This window comes from Electrophorus electricus, chromosome 3, assembly GCF_013358815.1.
Source record: "Electrophorus electricus isolate fEleEle1 chromosome 3, fEleEle1.pri, whole genome shotgun sequence".
In the NCBI taxonomy this organism is placed as follows: domain Eukaryota; kingdom Metazoa; phylum Chordata; class Actinopteri; order Gymnotiformes; family Gymnotidae; genus Electrophorus; species Electrophorus electricus.
Window position 1 is genome coordinate 8,507,501 of NC_049537.1, and position 20,233 is coordinate 8,527,733.

The 20,233-nt window shown below is 40.0% G+C and overlaps 2 protein-coding genes across 2 annotated transcripts in view; both read right to left on the bottom strand.

Moving 5' to 3' along the window:
* The window catches only part of LOC113575960 (collagen alpha-1(VII) chain-like), a 28,955-nt gene extending 13,645 nt beyond the window's left edge, over nt 1-15,310 (bottom strand). Inside the window, exons 1-36 of the mRNA XM_035524059.1 lie at nt 15,209-15,310; nt 14,697-14,741; nt 14,564-14,599; nt 14,137-14,178; nt 13,938-13,983; nt 13,622-13,737; nt 13,009-13,089; nt 12,240-12,275; nt 12,000-12,071; nt 11,628-11,672; nt 9,899-9,934; nt 9,792-9,818; nt 6,840-6,935; nt 6,573-6,638; nt 6,148-6,183; nt 5,905-5,940; nt 5,762-5,809; nt 5,598-5,633; nt 5,393-5,518; nt 4,720-4,929; nt 4,527-4,562; nt 4,399-4,443; nt 4,175-4,288; nt 3,920-3,991; nt 3,778-3,822; nt 3,208-3,243; nt 2,806-2,841; nt 2,406-2,441; nt 2,281-2,325; nt 2,095-2,127; nt 1,919-1,981; nt 1,209-1,244; nt 962-1,042; nt 778-846; nt 598-633; nt 64-123 (exon numbers count right to left, since the gene is read on the bottom strand). Coding sequence (XP_035379952.1) covers nt 64-123; nt 598-633; nt 778-846; nt 962-1,042; nt 1,209-1,244; nt 1,919-1,981; nt 2,095-2,127; nt 2,281-2,325; nt 2,406-2,441; nt 2,806-2,841; nt 3,208-3,243; nt 3,778-3,822; nt 3,920-3,991; nt 4,175-4,288; nt 4,399-4,443; nt 4,527-4,562; nt 4,720-4,929; nt 5,393-5,518; nt 5,598-5,633; nt 5,762-5,809; nt 5,905-5,940; nt 6,148-6,183; nt 6,573-6,638; nt 6,840-6,935; nt 9,792-9,818; nt 9,899-9,934; nt 11,628-11,672; nt 12,000-12,071; nt 12,240-12,275; nt 13,009-13,089; nt 13,622-13,737; nt 13,938-13,983; nt 14,137-14,178; nt 14,564-14,599; nt 14,697-14,741; nt 15,209-15,310 — 2,181 coding nt within the window. The remainder of the gene's footprint in view (nt 1-63; nt 124-597; nt 634-777; nt 847-961; nt 1,043-1,208; nt 1,245-1,918; nt 1,982-2,094; nt 2,128-2,280; nt 2,326-2,405; nt 2,442-2,805; nt 2,842-3,207; nt 3,244-3,777; nt 3,823-3,919; nt 3,992-4,174; nt 4,289-4,398; nt 4,444-4,526; nt 4,563-4,719; nt 4,930-5,392; nt 5,519-5,597; nt 5,634-5,761; nt 5,810-5,904; nt 5,941-6,147; nt 6,184-6,572; nt 6,639-6,839; nt 6,936-9,791; nt 9,819-9,898; nt 9,935-11,627; nt 11,673-11,999; nt 12,072-12,239; nt 12,276-13,008; nt 13,090-13,621; nt 13,738-13,937; nt 13,984-14,136; nt 14,179-14,563; nt 14,600-14,696; nt 14,742-15,208) is intronic.
* The window catches only part of col7a1 (collagen, type VII, alpha 1), a 29,565-nt gene continuing 24,628 nt past the window's right edge, over nt 15,297-20,233 (bottom strand). Inside the window, exons 41-57 of the mRNA XM_035524060.1 lie at nt 19,791-19,862; nt 19,383-19,442; nt 19,121-19,156; nt 18,983-19,027; nt 18,488-18,523; nt 18,331-18,375; nt 18,208-18,243; nt 18,075-18,110; nt 17,620-17,652; nt 17,274-17,345; nt 16,776-16,835; nt 16,617-16,652; nt 16,448-16,528; nt 16,035-16,044; nt 15,709-15,744; nt 15,480-15,524; nt 15,297-15,352 (exon numbers count right to left, since the gene is read on the bottom strand). Coding sequence (XP_035379953.1) covers nt 15,502-15,524; nt 15,709-15,744; nt 16,035-16,044; nt 16,448-16,528; nt 16,617-16,652; nt 16,776-16,835; nt 17,274-17,345; nt 17,620-17,652; nt 18,075-18,110; nt 18,208-18,243; nt 18,331-18,375; nt 18,488-18,523; nt 18,983-19,027; nt 19,121-19,156; nt 19,383-19,442; nt 19,791-19,862 — 717 coding nt within the window. The 3' untranslated portion in view covers nt 15,297-15,352; nt 15,480-15,501. The remainder of the gene's footprint in view (nt 15,353-15,479; nt 15,525-15,708; nt 15,745-16,034; nt 16,045-16,447; nt 16,529-16,616; nt 16,653-16,775; nt 16,836-17,273; nt 17,346-17,619; nt 17,653-18,074; nt 18,111-18,207; nt 18,244-18,330; nt 18,376-18,487; nt 18,524-18,982; nt 19,028-19,120; nt 19,157-19,382; nt 19,443-19,790; nt 19,863-20,233) is intronic.

Sequence of the window (20,233 nt, forward strand, 5' to 3'; positions counted from 1 at the left end):
GAATATTAACATTTATGAATAAATACACTGTAAGATGTATGTGCAGTACAAAATCAGAAATACCGGTAATCCAGGTAGGCCTTTCTCTCCTGCTATTCCTGGCAAAGTTTCACCTGGAGGACCCTTTAATATTCAGGGAAATATGGATCACATTCATGTACTGCTGTGAATAGCCAACAGTAATAAAATCCACAACCCATGATGCCAGTGTAGAACAAATCTATTTTCCAAGGGAGTCACAAGTAATTTGGATGAGAACTACACACCGTGACCTACACAAATCTACTGAGGAAATCAAATGGTGGTTTCATGGAAGCTGCTTCATTAGAATGTGCAGAGATAAATCTGCAGGGAAACACTACTGCAATTGAAGGATTAGTCTATACTTCATTATTTTATTCCTAACATTGAAATTCTTTCCCAATCATTTAATTTTGCATACAAAATGCTTTTCGCTGATCATCTCATACACAGAACCATTTCCACAAATGATCTATTATGTATTATTAGGATTATCCATACATCCAATGCTTAGTTTATTCTGCCTGATGAATTATTCATGCTGTTCCCTATGAAATAATTAAGGCAGTGACTCACCCTCTCACCCTTCACTCCAGGAGGTCCAGCTACTGACTGCAGAAAATAGAGAAGGGAATTAGCGAAAGCAGAAGACAGAAGCACATTAAGAGCATTATGGGTATTATGTATGTGTATATTGCATAGAAAGCTACCTCTCATAAGAACACCCCCTTACACATTACACACTTTTACACGCACCTTTCCTGGTGGACCCGCGTCACCCTGCTCGCCTTTCAGTCCTGGAGGGCCCATTGGGCCAGCAATGCCCTATGGCAGAGGAGAAGGACAACAGATATTTGGTTAGTAAGTCAGATAAGTATTATAACACAGAAGACAGTTGAGCATGCACACAGTTCTGCAAGATGTAAAAATGAAGATTTGCCTGTTTTCCAGGTAAGCCAGGAGTTCCTTCTTTTCCAGGTACACCATCTCTACCAGGAACACCAGGCTTTCCTCCCTCTCCCTGCAGAAAAGCGAGCAGTGGAAATGGGATCAGAAAGTGTACACAATTTATGTTCAAGCACACCCACACAGTCATGGACCTCAGTGCAAAACAGCACAGTGCAGGTCATATACTGTGAGCTGAGAGCATGTGCCGTGTGTCTGGTGTGCTACTAGTCAAGTCTCACCACTTGTCCTGGGAGCCCTGGAGGTCCTTGTGGTCCCTTATGAGACAAAAAAAACCCCCACACATTAGCAAACGCTTAACTTTCACTCTTCTGGTGATGAATATACTGAAGAGGTTCGCCTTCTTCAATTATTATTAAATGCATAATTATAGAGCTAGGCCAATGACAGGACAAATTAATGTTCCAGGAAGCAATTTCCATTTGCTAAAAAAGAAACATTAATTAGACCCTCTGTTCTGTATGAAGTGGTTATTAGTGTGAAGTAGATATCAGCACACATGTCAGGTCAAGGATCATGAAGATCCTCCTTTTTCTCTGCATCATTTAGAATCAAAAATTCAAAGTAACACATATTGAGTGTTTCAAAAACATACACATGGGATTTATCTGGCAATTAGTAGTTTTTAGGAGACCATCATAAATTATTATGGTAGCTAGTCTGTTTTAGCCATAATGTCTTGAGAATACCATGTAAGGACAAGCATAGTACTTCTACCCCCGTCCAGTTTGGTAAAGATGGGGACTGCTAACCCATTTTTAACCCCAAAGCGGATGTTACTTAACAAGCAAAGAAGGCTTGCATTGGTAATATCTTTGCATACCTAATCATTTAAAGTTTAACTGCATAATAATGGCTGGATAGATGATCAACTCTCATATAGCTTGTCTACGTTAGGCCAATATATGAGCGAATATAGCTTTGATCTTACAATGGCTCCTGGGGGGCCTGGAGGTCCTGGGACTCCCCTCATTCCCTGGGGCCCTGGGGAACCCTGCACAAAGGACAGGAATAAACTCCAAGCACCCATGTGTTTTAGTCATATGATCTGGCAATGTAACAGCATCTACAAATAAAAAAGACATTGTATATGATGGGAACACTTACCTGAACTCCTATACCTGGCTCTCCTTGGTCACCCTATAGTGTTTCACACACAAAGAAGCATGTGTGCACAAACACACACACACACACACACACACACACACACACACACACACACACACACACACACAAAGATGTTAAACCATCTTATGTAGAACCATACGTTGAACACTTTGGCAACACACTGACCTTCACACCATGTGGACCTAGAGATCCAGGTAGACCCGCTGGCCCCTGTAATGATACGCAGAATGATTATTAAGAAGGTTTACTGCGTATTTATGTTTTTAAGAATGTGACACGCTTATACTCACAGTTGGACCTCGTATCCCTGGTTCTCCAGGATTTCCCTGTGTAACACACGTTACAATCAGTCCATTAACATGAAGCAGAAGATTCCAGCCACAAACATAGTCAGAGGTATAAAGTGTACACATGTTTGTGAATATTTATATCTATAGTAACTGATACACATACAACACATAAGCCTGTAAACACAACCCCTTGCAAACTTACACTTTGTTTGGTGAACAAAAAAGTGTTTTTAAAATACACTTTTAGGGTATGGACACACACACACACACACACTCTTATTATAAATTTAACATGCTGGACAGAGACACAGATGGATACACAAAGACACTCGGACATCACCCCTCCCCACTCCCAGCCTGAAGCAGCGCAGCCATCAATCGCAGCCACAAAACAACCTACCGGTCTGCCCAATACTCCCGGGAACCCAGGCGAGCCCTACAGAGAGAGAGAGATAGACAGAGAGAGAGAGAGAGAGGGCAGGAATGTGTAGGAGACAAAAGGCATAGAGAGTGGAGGTGTGACGGTCGGAGATGTTAGAGGAATATAATAGAGGAATCTAAAAGGGCACAGATGAATCACTGACTGGAAGAAGCTAGGCTGAACAAAGGCGTGGGAGCAGATGTGTTTTCGGGGGAAGAAAGAGATGGAGTGGTGAGTTGTTAAAAGCAATGCTGCCTAGGTTATTTCTATAGCTCATCTGTGCAGCCTCAGCCCAAGGGCAGCAGCTCCAGCAGCAATCCCCACACTCTCCTACACCGACAGGCCCAGGAGGGGCTGCTGTGCTGGGCTGCTTTTACTCACAGGTGGGCCTGACAGACCGGCTGACCCCTTCAAACCCTGCTCGGGGGGAATAAATAAAGAGTGAGTGGGAGCCTAAGCGCTTCTCCACCTCTTCAATCCACTCTTGTCTCCTAACTTCAGATGTCTCTATGCCCTGACACCGTTTGCCCTCTCCTTAATGTGCCATTATTATGCTTCTTTGTATGGTAGCACTTTCTGGTCTGGTTCAGGCCTCCATGAGACACGAATAACTACTTAATTTGAAACAAGCTGTCAGCTGGCATAAAGAATAAACTATATAAAGCACTCCACAGAGCTGAGTCCCCTTTCTTTTTAACATAATCCCAATAGACCAAGAACGTTCTGGGACTTACCTTATCAGGTCGTCTTATGTTGGTTAGGGTTACAATAGATTTCATTACAGCAGTCATGGTATTATTATTAAAGAACAAAGGCCAGTGTGCAATAAACACTGAATATTCCATACTAAAATGTTGCCATGCTAATGTGAAATGTATCTCTGGGGAAAAAAGCATTAATATACTGTACAAGCAGTTAAAACAAGTGTCATAGTGGCAAAGACTTTCTCACCGGCTTCCCCTCCTGTCCAGGTTTTCCAGGTTGTCCTGGTAGCCCCTGAAAATATTGCATCCTTGTTATTTTAGTATCTAAAACTGTCCCATAGTCACACAGAAAGAAAGCAGCAGAAAGAGTTAAGAGTTTAAATACTTACAGGGAGGCCTGCTTGGCCCTTTTCCCCTGCATCTCCTCTCTCTCCATTTTCTCCTCGCAATCCTGTGGCCCCCTAAATAATAAAGAAACAACAAAGTTCACTACAGATTCAACAATGTGCTACAAAGAAATATTCACACACTCACACACACACACACACACACACACACACACACACACACACACACACACACACACACACACACATACATACAAACAAACATACACACAGCCAGAGAAAGGACAAAGTATTTACTTGTGCTCCTTTAGGTCCAGGATATCCTTGTGTGCCTGCCTCTCCTTTAATACCTGGAGGGCCTGGTGGACCTCGTGGACCAGGTAACCCAGGGATCTCAGTGGCTGAGTCACCCTGCAATACACAACGCATTAGCACACACACACACTCACACTCACTCAGATTCCAATACATACATTCATGTACTGTATGAAAATGACAGGTAACACTGTATGAGTCTTCACCTTTGGTCCAGGAGGTCCTGCTGCACCAGGTAAACCAGCTTTACCCTAAAGGTAGAGAAATCAAATATCAAGTTGTGTTGTCTTAAAAACTAACAGATTTGCTTGGTTGTGAAAATATCACTACTCACTTGCTCTCCTTTCTCCCCTTTCACCCCTTTGTCCCCCTGAAATTGGAAGGTGAAATCAAAACCAAATAGTTTGTCTTATGCCTTTTCTTGACACATATTTTCACCCATAGTTTTATTTTCTCTAACCAAAAACAACAACAACAACAACAACAGTCAACAGCGTGATAATGAATCCTTTTGTCTTTGCCTCTACCTTATCTCCAGGTCTGCCTGCCTCTCCCAGTTCTCCAGCACGTCCTGGTACTCCTGGTATTCCAGGTTTTCCAGGTTCTCCTGGCTGTCCAGCAGGACCCTCTGGACCTCTTTCTCCAATAGCTCTGCCCACAGGACCCTGGGGACCTGGGGGCCCTTTCTCACCATGATCACCTTTGTGGCCTTGGTCCCCTGGAAGCCCTCGACCACCCTTAGGCCAAGAGTAAATATCACAAGAGGAACATCACAAAGAGAATGGGAAAGAGAGGGTCGATTGAAGGACAGAAAAGGAAAGAGTGACACAAAAAATCAAATTGCATATACAGGGCAGAAACTGTGTCACTGGGGGGTATTAGGCAAGAGATGCTGATGGCCTGTTTTCAGTTTCAGCACCACAGACATGCAGAACCATGGACAGCGCCTGAGGAGAACTCAGACCTTACACCTGCTCATCTCTGCAGAGGCCAGCAAAATACTCACACAACCAGAGCAGCACGTAGCCCTGAGCAAAGCTTTTAATTTGCTATACTCTACAGACACACATACATTGCCACACACAACCCTACATACACAAACACACACACACACACACACACACACACACACACACACACACACACACACACACACACACACACACACACACAGCATATACCACAAGCAAACATACTTACATCTACACCAGGAGGACCTCTGGGTCCTGCATCTCCCTTATCTCCTTTTTGTCCTTTATCTGGTTTCTCTGTGCCTGCCTTCAACAGGATGTCCTTTTTGTCAAGCACTATCTTTAAATCCACAACCTAGAGAAAAATAAAGAGATTCCCACACGTGCTCTGTACAATCCATAACCTGTGATTTCAGTATGTAAGCTCTGTGTACCTCAACTCCGAGGACGGAAAGTGCCTTCTTTACATCCTTAAAAAGGGTAGAGAAAAATGTTACTCTCTTGTTGTAGTGGGAGAGTGGGTATGTGTTTATGCAAGTGTGTTTGTATGCGACTGTGTGTGTTCTTGCGAATGCATGTTTGTTGTTTATTTGCTTACCACTGGAGCTCCTGGTTTGCCAGGTGATCCATCCTCTCCTGGATCTCCCTGATAAAAAGTAAATATCAATTAAAAAAGTATCTGACTTTAAGTACACCAAACAATAATATTATAAAAAGACAGTGATAGGACAAAGGGCATACTTGATCTCCCTTCAAGCCTGGTAGACCTCTCTCCCCCTATAAACATTAATACAATTTATGCATTTATTTACTTAAGCAGCATACACTAAATATTATGTTTTTAATTATTAACCTGTCATGGTTTTGATTCTACAATGAAATAAATAATGTTTTTGCTACTAAGGCATGCTGCAGCTAAAAGGTTACATGCAAGATAAATGACAGTTAGGTGGTGACAGTTAACTTTTATGCAGGCATACTTACCCTGGTTCCTGCAGCCCCTGGGACCCCTGGGATTCCCTGAAAGCAAAACAAAACATTTCCAAATGCGAGCATCAAGAAGGACATTGTCATTCCCTTCAACAACATCAAGTTTATTTTGCAAAGTATTTTTATCAATTGCACAATGGTTTAACCCAAGAAGTGGCACACTGAAGGTGAGGCAAGTATATATATATATATATATATATATATATATATATATATATATGTAGCAGGATGTATCCAGCTGTCACAGAACCTCATCTGTTTGATCTCACTCTCAGGGACAGTAATATATATATATATATATATATATATATATATATATATATATATATATATATATATATATATATATATATATATATATATATATATATATATATATACTGGCACCTCCAAGATCAGCAGTGTTTGGTTTTACTCACTGGAGCTCCAGGGGGTCCTTGGGGACCTGGGCTAGGTGCTGCCTCAAACCCTTTAATATACACCACCTGTGAGTGTGAGAGAAGGTGGCATAGATTGCAAATATGAAATTCAATTAATCATTAATAGGTAAAAATTTGCACATCAAATAAATTCATAGGGGACTACCCCTATGATTACACATTAGAAAATCTAAAAGAGACACACACACACACACATACACACACAAACACTCACACACACGCGCAAACACTCACACGTACACACACCTGTCCTGGTGGTCCAATGCTGCCAGGGACCCCTGGGGGTCCATGAGGACCAGCAGGTCCAGTGGGTCCCTGGTCACCCTTCAGACCATCTTGACCCTGATGGGGAGAGGAAGCAAGAGAGCAGAGGCATGCATGGCGTAGATTGAAGTCTTAATTAATGGGCATATATTTGCATGTATAATAAGCTCAGCAAGGAATTTCTCCCTCAGGTTTACTGACTCACAGCTACCATCAGCAACCTACATACAAAAATTAGTCCATAAACCACATCATTTGTGTCAGTCTGTGTAGAGAAATTTTATACCACATTTATGCCACAATAGACAATGTGAACTTATGATACTTCAAGGAAAACAATATAGAATGAGTAAAAAAAGAAATAATGAAGAGACCAGGAAAGACTGCCTGTTGTGTGGTACCATAAAACAGAAAGAAAGACAAGGGCCCGTCTTCACCAGGCAATCACAAACCCTCTGCAGACATTGTTACATGGCAGCAAGGCATGAAGACATATGCGCAAGGTGATTATTGTTCATATAAGCTCCAGGGCCACCATGTGCACACGTGTTGGAGGAAGCAGAAGATAAATGGATGTTGTGAACGTATTGATCAGTTAATTTTCTATTCAATGTTGATCACCTCACAATGATATCGATTCCGAAGTTTGATTATTAAGAACATTACATCTCATTTAATCCATCACTGTTTGGTTAGGTAAGGGAGGAGCTAGTGTTAGACAGTGACACTTTATTTTAATGAACAATTATAAAACTGTCTTGATCTAAGCTCAGTAAAGCACAAAATAAACACTTCCAGTTTCTTCACTACCTAGTACCTGTACAAATAACATGGCCAATTATGCACTAATTACAGTTGTGTGTTTGCCCCCTTCCTGATGTCTTTTTTTTTTTTGCATGTTTGTCACACTCAAATGTTTCAGATCATCAAACAAATTTAAATATTAGACAAAGATTACACAAGTAAACAAAAAATGCAGTTTTTAAATGAAGGTTTTTTTTATTAAGGGAAAAATAAATCCAAAACTACATTACCCGGTGTGAAAAAGTGATCCGGGAGTGGCCGGCCAACCAAATTACTCCAAGAGTGCAGCGATGATTCATCCAAGAGACCCCACAACAACATTCAAAGAACTGCAGGCCTCACTTGCCTCAGTTAAGGTCAGTGTTCATGACTCCACCATAAGAAAGAGACTGGGCAAAAATGGCCTGTGTGGCAGAGTTCCAAGATAAAAACCACTGCTGAGCAAAAAGAACATAAAGCCTCATCTCAGTTTTGCCAGAAAACATCTTGATGATCCCCAAGACGTTTGGGAAAATACTCTGTGGACTGATGAGACAAAACTTTTTGGAAGGTGTATGTCCCATTACATAAAAGTAAAAGTAACACAGCATTTCAGAAAAGGAACATCATACCAAGAGTAAAATATGGTGGTGGTAGTGTGATGGTCTGGGGCTGTTTTGCTGCTTCAGGACCTGGAGGACCTGCTGTGGTAAATGGAACCATGAATTCTGCTGTCTACCAAAAAATCCTGAAGGAGAATGTCTTGCCATCTGTTCGTGACCTCAAGCTGAAGTGCACTAGGGTTCTGCAGCAGGACAATGATCCAAAACATACCAGCAATTACACCTCTGAATGGCTTAAGAAAAACAAAATGAAGACTTTGGAGTGGCCTAGTCAAAGTCCTGACCTGAATCCGATTGGCAAGTGGCATGACCTTAAAAAGGCGGATCATGCTTGAAAATCCTCCAATGTGGCCGAATTACAACAATTCTGCAAAGATGAGTGGGCCAAACTTCCTCCACAGTGCTGAAAAGCCTCATTGCCAGTTATTGCAAACACTTGATTGCAGTTGTTGCTGCTAAGAGTAGCCCAACCAGTTATTAGGTTTAGGGGGCAATCACCTTTTCACACAAGGCCATGTAGGTTTAATAATAATAAAAACCTTCATTTAAAAACTACATTTTGTGTTATCTTTGTCTAATATTTAAATTTGTTTGATGATCTGAAACATTTAAGCGTGACAAACATGCAAAAAAAAAAAAAGACATCAGGAAGGGGGCAAACACTTTTTCACACCCCTGTAGATATTAATTCATATTAGTAATTCATTCTCATTAACTTGTTTATTGTGAATTTTAACAATTAATAATGTCATTATTAATGATATTCAAAGAGCAGCGCTCAAAATATGCAGTGATACAGTTCATAATGAATAAATCTTAGTGCATAGTAAATAACCTATTTAGAAGTCTTAATTTACTGATATGACAAAACTGATATGACTGATATGACATTAATTAAGCTTCAGTAAATGTTGCATAAAATAATCCATTATGACTCATGTTGAGATATATCATAAACAATATAATTTCTTTAACTGGCAGTAATCACAGTTAACTCCTGCCATACAGTGTTATCATTATGATAATCATGGACATTATTCCATGAACCACTGTAACTGCTACAGCTTTAATTGCTAGTAAAGCAAGTTTTAGAAATAAACAAAGAAAGGTCATTCAAGTAATGTGGGGCTAAACAGGAGAAAGGTGTGGGCAATTAATAAATAATTTGGGGATCGAGAATGGGGGGAGACTGGGAGGTGTGGTGAGTGATTATGTGTGTGCTCCTGGTTGGGTTCCAACCAGAGCATGACAGATATCATCTTGCTGCATGCAACAGTGTGTGCACACCCACAGGCTCCTAATGGCTGGAAAGTAAGATGACACTCAGATAATAGGAGGAAATATATAAATAGTTAAGAACGGCGATGAAATAATGAGCAGAATGCACTAGATGGAGATGACAGACAAATACTTTCAAACCAACCTAAAGTATGTTCATGTTTTCTAGCATAATAGTAAATTAGTCAGATTATGTGCAGGAGATGAGAAAGAAAGAAATGTAGAGAGGAATAGGAACAGAGTGGCTCACATTTCTCCCTGGGTCTCCTTTATCACCCTGTGGAGACAGACACCAAAGAGGGGATCAGAAGTTATACAGATACTGCAGGATTTCGAAACAACTCAAAAGTGTCTGACCTTCCTGCCATCCTCCCCAGGGACACCATCTTCACCCTAATTTTGTTTTTCAGAGGAACACAATAGAATTGTGATGTTAACAGAGATCAGCACAACATACAGTGAAAGCCCAGTTTACTGGAACTCTGACAGAAAGACAAGGCTATCTAAAATAATCAAGACCGACAATGAGCCAAAAACCTAAGTATGTGGGAAACCATTTTTCTAATGCATGTATTCTACAACAAATTACTATGAACAAGTAAATCAACAAAAACAAAACAAAAAAACCCTTCAAAATTATCTTCTTATGCAGGCTGAATTTGGTCTTAAGGAAGTGTGGAGCATTTGCATTATGATAAATGCCACTGGAACTTTGACTGACAGGTGGCAAAACCAATCTCATTCTTCCATGAAATAGACTTTGCTTGAAAGAACACCCTATGACTCCTCCTGACCTGCCTTGTGTTAAAGTAACATAATCTCTCCAATTATCTGTACCATTTCTACAGTTCCTTCTCCTCATTTTTATCAAAAGGTGCTAGATATTCATAGCTGAATGTGTGGCCTGATCTCCCAGCCACAGGCAGCGAGAAGCCTCATATTGAGAAATACAGAAATAAGAAATACTCCTATGGTATCTAAAGCAGTTTCAGTAATACAACCATAAATCATTTGAATGTGAGAGACAGACTTGGAAGCAGTAGCCCACACACTGCAGTTTCTCTCCCTCTGCTCACCTGAGCATTTCTACATGACTGACTGGAGTTCATCACACTCTTCTGCTGCACATTGGTTATTACCCTGAATTATCTCACATAGAAATGTTATTATTCCTTAGAGTGCTGCTTTAAAATCACCACATTGGACTGATTTATAATAGCACAATGCATTAATCGTCTCATTATAGAAGGCTTAATTGTCTCGTTAGGTACGTCAGCCTGAAGTATGCTCACTGAGCTGGAATGAGACTGCATGATGATATTTCCATGGTGGAGGCAGACACATGGGCTGCACTGCAGAGGAGAATACATCATGCCTGCAGGCTAACCTGGCAAATGTAGCTCTCTCTCACTCAGAGTGGCACCGAGACAACTAGTAAGGCAAAAACAACAGTGGAGCACTCCTGCATGCACAATACAGGCTGCACTTTACAGCATACCGTCACTGTTACAGTATAAGTATCCCATTAGTTAAAGTGCAATATACTGAGAAACAATATGTAACATTACAAGACCTCTGCTGTGTCTAATGATCTGTTTTCCAACATGCAGGTATCAATATGTTGCTTCACATTAGTACTCAGTATACTCAGGACAGTGTAAATGACTGTATAGTAACACTATGACAGTGGAGGTGTAATGGGTAGTGTGATGTAAAAAGTTACAATGTTATCTAACTTCTAATTTTATTTTAGTATTAGGAGTGTTTTTTTACCCAAAACAACAAACAAAGCTTTTTCCCAGTATCTTGATGGGGTCTTGCAAAAGTCCATGTCCATAGTTTGGGTTTACAGATTAACAAAATTTCACTTTGCTGATTAATTTTAAAAACATGAAATTGGTTTAAAAGTCCAAGGCGTGTGGTATTTTGACTTGATTTAAAGCAAAATACATTTTTTGCTTAGACTGTGATTTTGTTTGTATCTATATCAAATGATAATAGATATTGAATATTTTATATTAAAGAGGCACCCTAAGTATCAAGAAAAAGAACAGCATGATTTCAGGTTGTTTGTGTTAAAACTTACAACTTTTCCTGGAAGTCCAGGTTTTCCATCCTCTCCTGGTTTGCCCTAAAACAAACAAACAAAAATACAAAAAAAAGTTGACAAGCTTTGTATTGCTGCATGTTTGATTGTCTGTGTGCACGCCATGCCTCATTGTACTGTTGTGCTATTCAGTGCTATTGGTGAATGATATATATGTACTGGTCTGCCTGTATGTTTACCAGTGTACTTGTGGGAGTTTTACACAATTTACAGGTATTGCAAGCACATTTAGGTTGGCTGTATATGTGAGTATATGTGTGCATACTCAAGTAGGAAGTTTTTTGTGTTTGACATGTACTATGTGCAATCTGTTAAATACAGGCGTATGTGTGAATGTTTTGTATTTCTTACAGGTGTGCCTGAAATTCCTGGGGGCCCTACAGGCCCTGGGGGCCCCTGCGGTCCTCTGAGTCCTGTTAGGCCCTAAGAAAACCACAAAATATATATTGCTCTGCTATACATATATTGCTATATCCAAATCATAGACTACATATAGACTATTATCTGAGTTTTCCACATGCAACAGTGAGTGACAAGATTTCACTCTAGTGGATGACCATTAAAACGCACAAAAACTGTAACAATACTCACATCTCTACCAGGTTCTCCTGATTTACCAGGGTCACCCTGAAAAGAAATGGTCTCAGCTGTCACCTCAGTAGTAATATTTTGTTGAAATCATGTAAATAAACATTAAAATCACTTTTCTAAAAAGGCTCTCACCTTTTGAAGCTTTGATTCCACTCTTTAAAATCAGCGTAAAAATAAACAAATGAGAACTCAAAATGGATTATGTTCTTAATCCAGTTTAAAGAGAGGAGTCCCACTTTCTGAATTAGATTTTAAAGTTTAGATTTTAAGTTTCTGGATCTTTCACTGAGGCATGTATTGACCTGTTTCAAATGTTCCCTGAACTATTCGGCACTAAGCTGTGACTTTGTCTATCTATTGTCTCTGCACTTTATGTTGCATCTTGTGTTATGATCCTGGAAGAATTATATTCCACCCTACTGTAGACTGTATATGGATATGATGACAATAAAGGCCTATTTAACTTCAGTTTCATTTGTTACAGTTCCAGGTTGATTGTCCTGTTAAGCCTCGTTAAATTTTTTTTTATCTCTACAACAAGAGTCTTAACAAACATTTGATGTAGTTTTTTCAAAATGGAAAATATATCTACTTTCAAATGACCTTTTTTTTTTTTTTTTTTACAAATATTGGAATACTTTATTTTTAGTCAACATCCACTTCTCACTACAGTTCATTAAGTAGAAATCATCAACTGCCTCATTTATGTTCTCCTACAGTTTAAATTTACACTGAGAGATACGCATTTAGAGGAACTGAGTGTTCTGACCCTTAAGCCAGGAGGTCCGGATGGTCCAAGTTTTCCGTCCTGCCCAGGACGTCCATCCAGTCCAGCAGCTCCTCTCTCTCCCTAAGAAAGCGCACACATAGTCACAAATCAATAATAACCAAACAATATGGATTACTGGAATGAACAATAGCTTTGACTATTGTTACTATGGAAAAAAAAACAAAACTGCAACTGTTCAAGTAGGGCATATCAGTCTGTCTGTGTGATAATTGGGTCACCTGCACAGTAATGTACTGAAATAACAAAGACTTGAAATAAAATATGAACAGTGTTACACAAATATATCACATCCTGTTCCTGAAATTAATAAAATACATTTATATTAAACAGCATTCCACAGTTTAATTTTACTGTTTCTCTATCTTCACTGGCTTTAGAGTATTATGATGCATTACAGGCAGAAACCATTTTAGTGTAGTCTTCCAATACTCACATACACATTAAATCCAATAAAGGATGCTGCATCTTTTACTTAGTAAATAATAAATAAGATGCAGTGCTGTTTAGAAATGTTAGCTAATCTTTAGACTGAACACACACGAAACTTGAACTCTTGCCTAAAACTGGCTAATAGCAATTGGTGAGCTCCCACCTTCTCTCCTGGGCTGCCTCTCTCCCCTGGGTCACCCTGTGCAGAAGCGAGAGCATGAGCAGAGGATAAAGTGGAACAGACTGTGGGGCAAACTGAGAAGCCCAGAGCCAGACAGACTGACAAGCAGACAGACAGACAAAAGGGACGTTGGTGCTTTTCTTACTCTGGCTCCTACTGGACCCCGTTGGCCTTCAGCTCCCTGTAATTAGATCAGAATTTCCTCTTAAACAAGTAAAAAAATAAAAAGCATTAATCCAGATTTAAGCCGCTGCAGTCCTTACCCGCAGTCCTGCAGGGCCCGGAGGTCCTGGTTCACCTTGCTGACCTTTATTACCATGTTCCCCAGGGTCACCTGCTTCTCCCTGATTGGTGTACAAACAAAATATTATGCACTGAACGACAGTTGACACGACGGTAATAGAAAATGCAAGAGTTTAAGGATCATGTTGATGAACACGATGGATGATCTGTGCGTGTGTATGGTGCTCATGAATCTGTGCATGAATAATATTTACCTTATCTCCTTTGTCCCCTTTCATTTGTTTCACCCCCTCTGTCTGAAATATGAAAGGCAAATTTTAACCACAACACATAAGGGTAGTGTAAATAGAGTAAAAGACAGAGAAAACAAGCAAGGAGAGATAACTGTGTAGAGATAAAAGTTTAGTGGTGTTTACTGCTTATAACAGATATGCAAAACACAAAAGACAATGTCTGACAGTGGCGCAGCGCACTGACTAGTACAACAAGGGAACCAGAAACAGAACACAGCCAGTACTGGTACTGTAAAGGTAGCATAGTTTAGCGCAAGCAAGAATTTTCAAAGAAAATTTGAAGAACTTGAGACTATTGATAACAACACAGGTGAAATGCATTAAGCAAGGCTGGAATGGGGTGGAGCATCTGCCATCATGGTCAAGACAACTGTGAGCACTGACTTACCACATCTCCAGGGGGCCCAGGGGGTCCTTTTAACCCCTATAATAAAAGTAAAATAGAGCATAATATTTACTTATCTGGGTCTAGGTTTTTGAAATATGTATTTGGGGGGATGTCTGCATGTTTGATTTCACACCTGTTCTCCTTTTGGTCCTCTCAGTCCAGTGGGTCCTGGAGCACCCTACACAAAACACAGTGCTGTTCACAAACAATGAACACATACAGCACTGGAGCAAGACATTAATCATCACCCGCAGTGGTTAATCCAATTCTGAAATATGATTTGGGCTCATAGCCAGCACTAATTTATGACTGCTGGAGCATCTGCATATTTCAGAGTGTGGTGAGGTTTCTTGGTGAAAGCCAGTGTGTCATGTGACTTTGCAAAAACATGTCTGGATAGTAGGTTAGGTTATGCACAAATATTGCTGGCTTTTAGTGATGGCATGTGGAGGGTGTTTTTCTAACTGTATTAGCTAACTACCCTACCTACACTCTAAGTTGTTACCGTAGAATGTAGAACATTAAAATATATTTGTCCTTTTGTCTTTCTATAGACAATTATTATGCATGTTAAAATGAGTCAGAGCCTTTCTTACCAAACCAGAAACAAAAGAATATCCTTCACTATTAGAAACACTTTCACACTTGTGAGTATCTGTAGATAATGCTCATGCTGCTGGGGCTGTGAGGGTGCTGTCTTGGGACCATTTCTCTTACATTTCGTCCATGCTCTCCAGGGTCACCCATGTCTCCCTTCGCCCCTGGCTGACCTGGCTGTCCTGGAATACCCTAAAATTTGAAGGCACAAAAGTTAGGGCATGTGGCCCATAGCTCCTTTATAAAGAACAACCAACATCAGGTTGCCAGATCAAAATGAGATGTGTCTCGTGTATGGTGATGTTTCCTAGATGCGCACCCTCACTCCTCTTTCTCCTGATTTACCAGGCAGTCCACGCTCCCCCTGAAAGGACATACAACCACAGGAAAACATACACAAGTTCACACATGCACAGAGGCACATAGAGTGCACACAAGGCAAAACTCCAAGGCTACTATGAATCCTTAAACTGTGAAACTGTGTGCACATAAACACATTTGCATGTACACACAAGCAAAAGTGAAAACTCAGTAAAGAAAAGACTCACTGGGATGCCATCTTCTCCTTTGTCTCCATTCTGCCCCTAAAGATAATAAGGCAAAATCTTTAATTGAATTGACTTTTCTATAACACATCATAGGAGAATATAGTCATGAGCCCATACATCTAAAATCGTTTTTTGCAACACAATTACGTTGAATATCAACTATATAGTACGGCACAAAAAATAACCACAGTTTGAACGTATACAACAGTCCCAGCAGATTCTGTGGCACACCCAAAGACATGAGGTGAGTCTGTGAGAATGTGATTAAGTAACAGAAAGTTCTTCAAAGGCATTTTGAAATGCATGCAAAGGAGCTCATTGATTACCTCCATGCCTCTAAGGATGGAAATGAAAAAAGGAAGACAAAAAAAAAGTTAGAACATATGTCATTTTTAAAGAGTTAGTTAGCCTTGAATTACTATTCAAAGTCTCCTAAGCTTTAAGTTGTTGCAGTCAAAAATTTTAAGAAGAGTCAGTGCTGGGTGTACAAATCAAAAGATAATCGAGCAGTTCAGAAAGAATTTTGCTTAGTGTCCACTGACAATGGCAATGTACTAAGGCAAAGCCCACACAGCAAAATACTTCAACATTTCTCTGTGAGAGAATCTCCCCATAATGCTGAGCCCTTGGATTCACTGATACCCTGCAGCTAAAGAACGTCAGTATTGCAAGAAGAGTGACGTGGTAGGTCCAGAGATTAATTATTGGAAGTCCAATAGAAAGACAGTTGTTCTCTCACATCTTTGCCTCTAGGGCCCATTGGTCCTTGTGGGCCAGGACTGCCTGCATCGCCTCTCTCTCCTAGTTCACCCGGGGCGCCCTGCAGCACACATTGAGAAGGCAGCTTGAAATATTTTACATGATCATTACATGGAACAGTCAGAAAAGTTCCTAGATTGTGCACATACCTTTGTGCCAGATCTCCCAGCTAGGCCAGGAACACCCTATTGAAGTATAATGGCACTACTGGATCATTTCCAAATATGACAATCAGCAGATAACATTCATCACAGATCATTTTATTGATTTAAGATAATTTTAATAGATTATCTTGAAGCCATACTAACCCGATCGCCCTGCTCTCCTTTAGGTCCAGGTGGTCCAGGTGTTCCAGCTCCAGGAGGACCCTGAAAGAGGGGTGATGGTATCAAAGATGGTATCAAGATTTAGGAATATTTGGATAACTAAATCAAAAGACATTTTTTGATTTAAGCAACTAAGCACAATTCTTTGAACTTTAACTACACGTGCAGATAACAGAGGACCTTAACGATCTCCTATAATCCACACAGTGTGGCAGTGACACAAACTGCCTTTCTATTATTTGGTCCAATCAGATGCATTCGATGCAGCTGGTATTTGTCTGTAAAGAGTCCTTGAGTCTGAGAAAGGCGCTAAATGTAAATAATATTAATATTAATAATAACATTATTATTATTATTATTATTATTATTATTATTATTAATAATAATATTATTATTTGCTGGTAGGTGTGAATGTGGGCACCCTGCTGCACGGTTTCTTCTCAGGGTCTTCAGGAACACATCCAGAAGTACTAGACTCACCCTCTCCCCTTTCTGCCCTGGCTCTCCCTTTTCACCTGCAGGACCCTCAGGACCCAAGTCACCTTTCTGACCCTAAAGGAAAAGGAGAAAAGATGGGTTGGGATGGGACGACCAAGAAAGATGAAACTATTAAACTAATAATACTAGTAAAATTAAAATTTAAGAAGTCTTTTATCAACATTTGATCAGTTCTGCATACATTTAACATTTATCAGCTGTAGCAACACAAGATTACAAAAAAAAATATGTCAACACTCAGAAAATATGTACAGGGTACATAGATGTGAGATAAATCTGTCCTATTTATCAAGCACTAGAGTAAACAAGCATACATCACTCCTCTCACCTGCTCTCCTTTTCTCCCAGGCAACGCTGCACCCTGGAATCAAACCAGCAGCAAAACAACATCCTTACTTTGAAAAAATCAAATTGAATGACCAACAGAATGTTATAATCATTAAATTGATGATCTGATTTATCCAATGATACCACATCTACAACAGAAATGGCATTATGAAAAGCACATACTGTATATCTGAACAGAGCAATGCACAGCAGATGCGATACTACAGATGTCGTACTATAGTTTTATAATTACATGTAAATTCAATGTAAATTCACAAGAATTAGTTTTTGGTGGGTTAAATTTAGAATCAGTTCTGCAGAGCAGTTCATATTGGCATTCTATAATCTGTAGTGCAGTGGAAAGGCACTTTCCTAAGGCACCTTCAGAAAGCATTAATCTACCAAAGTCATGGTAGTCACAAGCAATGGAAGTGACGTAGTGAGGCCTTAACTCACACTGCTGCCTGGTTCCCCCTTAGCACCATCTGCTCCCTATTGACAAAGAGGGGATTAGGGATAAAAATGACCACACAGCCCAACAGGCCCTGCAGTGCTATGGCTTGAAGCACTGAGATGATGAGCTCCTCACCTTCTCCCCTGGAAGACCACTAGCACCTTGAAAACCCTGAAAGCACATATAAAAATGAATTAAAAAACTTCAAAGACATGAAAATGCCTTCGCAAATTAACCACAGGTCATGTGACTACTCACCCTGGGTCCTGAAGGTCCAGAGTGTCCTGGTTTACCTGTTTCACCCTAGTGCACCCACACAGAAAGAAAGAAAGATGTGCCCACATTGGTACCACACACACAGGAACAAGCACATAATAATTACGAGAGCAGCAGGAACTGCATAAGAGAGACTCACTTTCTCGCCTGCTGGACCAGGTGGTCCTCTTTCACCCTGAGAAAGACACATGCAATAATTATAGGCATAGAATGAAAGGGCATTATACACAGTTTTAAACAATCAGCAGATAGAGACAGTATCAGTCTGGAGAACATAAACAGACAATCTTGTCTATTCCATCCTGACAAAGAAACAGACCAACACTGGTGGAAACTGGGCTCTAATCATATATTATTTTAATATCTATCTATATATATATATATATGAACCTTATTCATACTTCTTCACTTGAATCAAACAAAATGTCACCTCTTCAGTATTTTGCTTACAGTGTATTACAGACCGATTATTCTCACCCATACACTGTTATCACAAGTTTTTTAGAAATAAAAAAGCATCCTATTTGGAAAATTGATCAAGAAATGATTTTCTTGTTCAGCGTACTTATAACAGTCAATAGTAATATCTAAAAGACCATACTGCTCCGTCTGCTTTTGAGGAAGAGCCACTCACCCTGTCCCCCTGTAATCCAGGTTCACCTGCCTGACCACGGTCACCCTACATCAGAGAACGAAGACGAAGATTTCTTTCTGGTTTTATTTCAATTTGTTCAAGCTTTGTAACTTAGATAAATACATCATGCTTTTTTACCTTGCTTCCAATTTCACCTGGAGGACCACGAGGACCCTAGCAAGTACACACATAATTACAGCTGGTTTTATTGGTATTAATTTTTTGTGCACATGTGTAAGTACATAACAGCCTATGAGAACAAGCAGGTGAATGGGCTAGTGAGTGAGTGAATGGTATTATATACAGTACAATACTATGCAATATAGAGTGAGTGAGAATGTGTACATGCATATGAGAAATTCATGTGGTGTGTGTGAAGTGCATGTGTGAGCTGTCACACCCGATCACCCGGCTCTCCTGGCCTTCCTGGGGGTCCTGGACTGCCTTCTGTGCTTTCACCCTGAAATACACAGCTGACAGTTAACTGTACACTCTTAATTGTACACTCACCACCCATTTTATTTATGTGTTTTTACATCTATTACTAATATTGCTGTGTGAAAGAGACCTGGACAGCCCCCCACCCCAAAAAAAAAAAGAATTGCTGCCATGTGGTCCACTAATATAGACCACTGATATAGAGTAGGAGGACAGCTAAAACAAATTAACTTAAGTGAGTGGTCAGTTCAATGAACTGTTCAATGCACTGACACACACAAAAGAAAATGGATATATACAGACACACCAAAAATAACATTTAAACAGTAACAAAAAAGCACAAAGGCTTTTAATAGATAAACAAATTCACCAGTTCTCCCTTGGCTCCTTTTTGTCCAGTCAGTCCCCTAAGGCCCTGGGGCCCTGCTGGCCCTGGAATGCCCTACAAAAACAGAAACACAGTCAGGCAATCCCCCTGTTGGCATCCTGCTTCCCATGGGGACAGCATCATGGATCTTTGTTTATTGTTTGTTTTCTATTTTGGTTTTGTCCTTGGCCTTGTAAATGCATCTTCCAGCTCCACTTGTCTTTGACTATTAAATTCATGTTTTACATTCAGAGATGTCTGGCCCTGTTTATACCTGTCATTATTGCTTCCCTTGAGGTAAAGTCTTACTATTATATGCCTGTTTTAAAGCTGCTTTTCCCTAGCATTCCATGTAAGTGTTTTATCACATTAACTGTATTTTTGTATTTATCAGGTTTCTAGATTCACCTGCTATCATAATGCCTACATGTCAATCAACTCCTGCC